The sequence below is a fragment of the Amblyraja radiata genome, unplaced genomic scaffold (assembly GCF_010909765.2).
Source record: "Amblyraja radiata isolate CabotCenter1 unplaced genomic scaffold, sAmbRad1.1.pri scaffold_354_ctg1, whole genome shotgun sequence".
In the NCBI taxonomy this organism is placed as follows: Eukaryota; Metazoa; Chordata; class Chondrichthyes; order Rajiformes; family Rajidae; genus Amblyraja; species Amblyraja radiata.
The window spans coordinates 249,724-254,686 of NW_022630508.1; the positions used below are offsets into that span (position 1 = coordinate 249,724).

The following is a 4,963-nucleotide window of genomic DNA, read 5'->3' on the forward strand; positions in this document are numbered from 1 at the left end:
CCAGGTTAATTCCCGGGATGTGGGGGACTGTCATATGCTGAGAGAATGGAGCGGCTGGGCTTGTACACTCTGGAGTTTAGAAGGATGAGATGGGATCTTATTGAACCATATAAGATTATTAAGGGTTTGGACACGCTAGAGGCAGGAAACATGTTCCCGATGTTGGGGGAGTCCAGAACCGGGGGTCACACAGTTTAAGAATAAGGGGTAAGCCATTTAGAACAGAGACATGGAAACACATTTTTTTCACAGAGTTGTGAGTCTGTGGACTTCTCTGCCTCAGAGGCCGGTTCTGTGGATACTTTCAAGAGAGAGCTAGATAGGGCTCTTAAAGATCGTGGAGTCAAGAGATATGGGGAGAAGGCAGGAACGGGGTATTGAATGGTGGTGCTGGCTCACAGGGCCGAATGGCCTACTCCTGCAACTCTTGTCTATTGCCCCAGCGCCCCGCCTTTCAGTGAAGACCCTGCCCTGGTATTTCCCTCTGTCTCTGTCTATCTCTCTTCCTCATTCCCTCTATCTTTCTCAATTCAATCTCAATTTCAATTCAATTAAAAAACTTTATTGGCATGATAAAAAAATATTGTTATATTGTTACATGACATACATGTTTAAAATGCATAAGTAGAAATACAAGTCTACAGTGCATGGATAGATATGTCCTTATGTCCCTGTACTTCTCCCTCCCCCTCCCTCTCCCTCTCTCTCCCCCTCTCTCCCTCCCTCTCCCCCCCTCTCCCTCTCTCTCTCCCTCTCTCGCTCTCTCTCCCCCTCTCTCTCCCACTCTCTCTCCCTCTCTCTCCCCCTCTCTCTCTCTCTCTCTCCATTTTGGGCCAGGCGTCACGTCATATTCGGGCTGAGGCGGGGCAATGGGCGGCCGGGGCTGTCTGCTACGTCATTTCCGGCCCGATGCTGTTGGGGTTGGGTTTGGGCCTGGGGTTGGTGTTGGGGCTGGTGTTGGGGTTGGTGTTGGGGCTGGGGTTGGGCCTGGGGTTGAGGTTGGGGCTGGGGTTGGTGTTGGGATTGGGGTTGGGTCTGGGGTTGATGTTGGGGTTGGGGCTGGGGTTGGTGTTGGGGCTGGGGTTGGTGTTGGGGTTGGGGCTGGGGTTGCGGTTGGGGCTGGGGTTGGTGTTGGGGTTGGGGCTGGGGTTGGTGTTGGGGCTGGGGTTGGTGTTGGGGTTGGGCCTGGGGTTGCGGTTGGGGCTGGGGTTGGGGTTGGGGTTGAGGTTGGGGCCGGTGTTAGGGCTGGGGTTGGTGTTGGGGTTGGGTCTGGGGTTGAGGCTGGGGTTGGTGTTGGGTCTGGAGTTGCTGTTGGGGTTGGGGCTGGTGTTGGGGTTGGTGTTGGGTCGGGGTTGGGGCTGGGGTTGGTGTTGGGTCGGGGTTGGGCCTGGGCTGGGGTTGGGCCTGGTGTTGGGGTTGGGCCTGAGGTTGGTGTTGGGGGTGGGGTTGGTGCTGGGTTTGGGGTTGGGGCTGGGATGGGGTTGGGCCTGGGGTTGGTGTAGGGGTTAGTGTTTGGGGCTGGGGTTGGGTCTGGGGTTGGGGCTGAGGTTGGGATTGGGGCTGGTGTTGGTGTTGGGGCTGTGAGTTAAGGTTGGTGTTGGGGCTGGAGTTAAGGTTGGTGTTGGGGCTGGAGTTAAGGTTGGTGTTGGGGCTGGGTTTGGTGTTGGGGCTGGGGTTGGTGTTGGGCCTGTGGTTGGGGCTGGTGTTGGGGCTGGGGTTGGGGTGGGCCTGGGGTTGGGGTGGGGGTTAGTGTTTGGGGTTGGGGTTGGGCCTGGGCTGGAGTTGGGCCTGGGGTTGTGGTTGGGTCTGGGGTTGGGGTTGAGCCTGGGGTAGTGGTTGGTGTTGGGGTTGGGGCTGGAGTTGGGGTTGGTGTTGGGGGTGGGCCTGGGGTTGGGCCTGTGGTTGGGGTTGGGTCTGGGGTTGGTGTTAGTGTTTGGGTCAAGGGGCTGGGGTTGGTGTTGGGGCTGGAGTTGGGCCTGGGGTTGGGGTTGGGGCTGGGGTTGGGGTTGGGGCTGGGGTTGGTGTTTAGGCTGCAGTTGGCCTGGGGTTGAGGTTGGGGCTGGGGTTGGGGTTGAGGTTGGGGCTGGGGTTGGGGTTGAGGTTGGGGTTGGTGTTGGGATTGGGGTTGGGTCTGGGGTTGATGTTGGGGTTGGGGTTGGTGTTGGGGCTGGGGTTGGTGTTGGGGTTGGGCCCGGGGTTGAGGTTGGGGCTGGGGTTGGTGTTGGGGTTGGGCCTGGGGTTGAGGTTGGGGCTGGTGTTAGGGCTGGGGTTGGGGTTGGGTCTGGGGTTGAGGCTGGGGTTGGTGTTGGGGTTGGGGCTGGGGCTGGTGTTGGGGTAGGTGTTGGGTTGGGGCTGGGGTTGGTGTTGGTGTTGGGTCGGGGCTGGGGTTGGGCCTGGTGTTGGGGTTGGGCCTGAGGTTGGTGTTGGGGGTGGGGTTGGTGCTGGGTTTGAGGTTGGGGCTGGGATGGGGTTGGGCCTGGGGTTGGTGTAGGGGTTAGTGTTTGGGGCTGGGGTTGGGGCTGAGGTTGGGATTGGGGCTGGTGTTGGTGTTGGGCTGGAGTTAAGGTTGGTGTTGGGGCTGGAGTTAAGGTTGGTGTTGGGGCTTGGTTTGGTGTTGGGGCTGGGGTTGGTGTTGGGCCTGTGGTTGGGGCTGGGGCTGTGGTTGGGCCTGGGGTTGGTGTTGGGCCTGGGGTTGGCGATGGGCCTGTGGTTGGCGTTGGGGTTGGGCCTGGGGCTGTGGTTGGTGTTGGGGTTGGGCCTGGGGCTGTGGTTGGTGTTGGGGTTGGGCCTGGGGCTGGGATTAGGGTTGGGGTTAAGGTTAGGGTTGGGGCTGGAGTTGGGCCGGGGGCTGGGCCTGGGGTTGGTGTCGCGTTTGGGCCTGTGGTTGGGGTTGGGGTTGGGCCTGCGGTTAGGGTTGGGGTCGGGTCTGGGGTTGGGGCTGGTGTTGGGCCTGGGGTTGGTGTTGGGCCTGGGGTTGGGCCTGGGGTTAGGGTTGGGTCCGGGGTTGGGGTCGGGCCTGGGGTTGGGGCTGAGGTTGGGGTTGGGCCTGGGGTTAGGGCTGGGGTTGGGCCTGGTGTTGGGCTGGATTTGGGGTTGGTGTTGGGGTTGGTGTTGGGGCTGGGCCTGGTGTTGGGGTTGGTGTTGGGGCTGGGGTTGGTGTTGGGGCTGGGCCTGGGGTTGGGGCTGGTGTTGGGGTTGGGCTGTGGTTGGGGTTGGGTCTGGGGTTGATTTTGGGCCTGGGGTTGGTTTTGGGCCTGGGGTTAGGCTTAGGGTTGGGACTGGTGTTGGGGTTGGGGTTGGGGTTGAGGTTGGGGTTGGGGTTGGGTCTGGGGTTGGTGTTGTGGCTGGAGTTTGGCCTGGGGTTGGTGTTGGGGCTGGGGTTGGGGCTGGGATTTTGGTTGGCCCTGGGGTTGGTGTTGGGGCTGATGTTGGGGTTGGTGTTGGGTTGTGGTTGGGCCTGGTGTTGATGTTGGGGTTGGTGTTGAGTTTGGGGCTGGAGTTGGGGCTGGAGTTGGGGCTGGGGTTGGTGTTGGGGCTGATGTTGGGGTTTGTGTTGGGGTTGGTGTTGGGGCTGAGGTTGGGGTTGAGGTTTGGACTGAGGTTGGGGCTGAGCCTGGGGTTGGGGCTGGAGTTGGGGTTGGGTCTGGGGTTGGGGTTGGGGTTAGTGTTTGGGGCTGGGGTTGGTGTTGGGCCTGGGGCTGGAGTTGGGCCTGGGGTTGGCGTTGGGCCTGGGGTTGGCGTTGGGCCTGGGGTTGGCGTTGGGCCTGGGGTTGGGCCTGGGGCTGTGGTTGGTGTTGGGCCTGGGGCTGTGCTTGATGTTGGGGTTGGGCCTGGTGTTGGGGTTGGGACTGGGATTAGGGTTGGGGTTAGGGTTGGGGCTGGAGTTGGGCCGGGGGCTGGGCCTGGGGTTGGTGTCGCGTTTGGGCCTGGGGTTGGGGTTGGGCCTGGGGTTGATGTTAGGGCTGGGGTCGGGGTTGGGGCTGGTGTTGGGCCTGGGGTTGGTGTTGGGGTTGGGGTTGGGATTGGGCTTGGGTTGGTGTAGGGGTTGGTGTTAGTGTTTGGGGTTGGTGTTGGGCCTGGGGTTGGTGGGCCTGGGGCTGGAGTTGGGCCTGAGGTTGGCTTTGGGTTTGGGGCTGGAGTTGGGTTTGGTGTTGGGGTTGGTGTTGGGCCTCTGGTTGGTGTTGGGGCTGGGGTTGGGCTTGTGGTTGGGGTTGGGGTAGGTGTTAGTGTTGAGGTTGGGTCTGGGGTTGTGCCTGGGGTTGGGTCTGGGGTTGGGGCTGAGGTTGGGGTTGGGCCTGGAGTTGGTGTTGGGGCTGAGGTTGGGCCTGGGCCTGGTGTTGGGGCTGGAGTTAGGGTTGGTGTTGGGCCTGTGGTTGGGCCTGGGTTTGGTATTGGGGCTGGTGTTGGGCCTGGGGTTGGGGTTGGGCCTGAGGTTGGGGTTGGGCCTGTGGTTGGGGTTCGTGTTGGGGCTGGTGTTGGGCCTGGGGTTGGTGTTGCGGTCGGGGTTGGGCCTGAGGTTGGTGTTGGGGTTGAGGTTGGGGTTAGTGTTTGGGCCTGGGGTTGGTGTTGGGGATGGAGTTGGGCCTGGAGTTGGTGTTGGGGCTGGAGTTGGGCCTGGGGTTGGGGTTGGTGTTGGACCTGGGCTTGGGGTTGACGTTGGGGCTAGGGTTGGGGCTGGGGTTGGTGTTGGGGTTGGTGTTGGGGATGGGGTTGGTGTTGGGGCTAGGGTTGGGGCTGGTGTTGAGGTTGGTGTTGGGGTTGGGTTTGGGCCTGTGGTTGGGGTTGGGTTTGGGCCTGTGGTTGGGGTTTGGTCTGGGGTTGGTGTAGGGGTTAGTGTTGGGCCTGGGGCTGGGGTTGGGCCTGGGGTTGGGCCTAGGTTTGGGTTTGGGTTTGGTGTTGGGCCTGGGGTTGGGACTGGGGTTGGTGTTGGGGCTGGAGTTGGGCCTGGGGTTGGTGTTGGGGT

At 61.6% G+C, this 4,963-nt stretch overlaps 2 protein-coding genes across 2 annotated transcripts; one reads left to right on the forward strand and one right to left on the reverse strand.

Annotated features, from left to right (window-relative positions):
- Nucleotides 1-895: 895 nt before the first annotated feature.
- On the reverse strand, nt 896-1,345 carry LOC116969868 (putative uncharacterized protein DDB_G0290521; the record flags this gene model as incomplete). The annotated part of the gene is made up of 2 exons (XM_033016632.1): nt 896-970; nt 1,235-1,345. Coding segments are annotated over 2 exons (186 nt in total), but the record flags the coding sequence as incomplete, so codon positions are not given.
- A 2,121-nt stretch (nt 1,346-3,466) lies between these two features.
- Nucleotides 3,467-4,949, forward strand: LOC116969869 (fibroin heavy chain-like; the record flags this gene model as incomplete). Its single annotated transcript, XM_033016633.1, has 3 exons — nt 3,467-4,032; nt 4,535-4,625; nt 4,911-4,949. Coding segments are annotated over exons 1-3 (696 nt in total), but the record flags the coding sequence as incomplete, so codon positions are not given.
- Nucleotides 4,950-4,963: the final 14 nt, after the last annotated feature.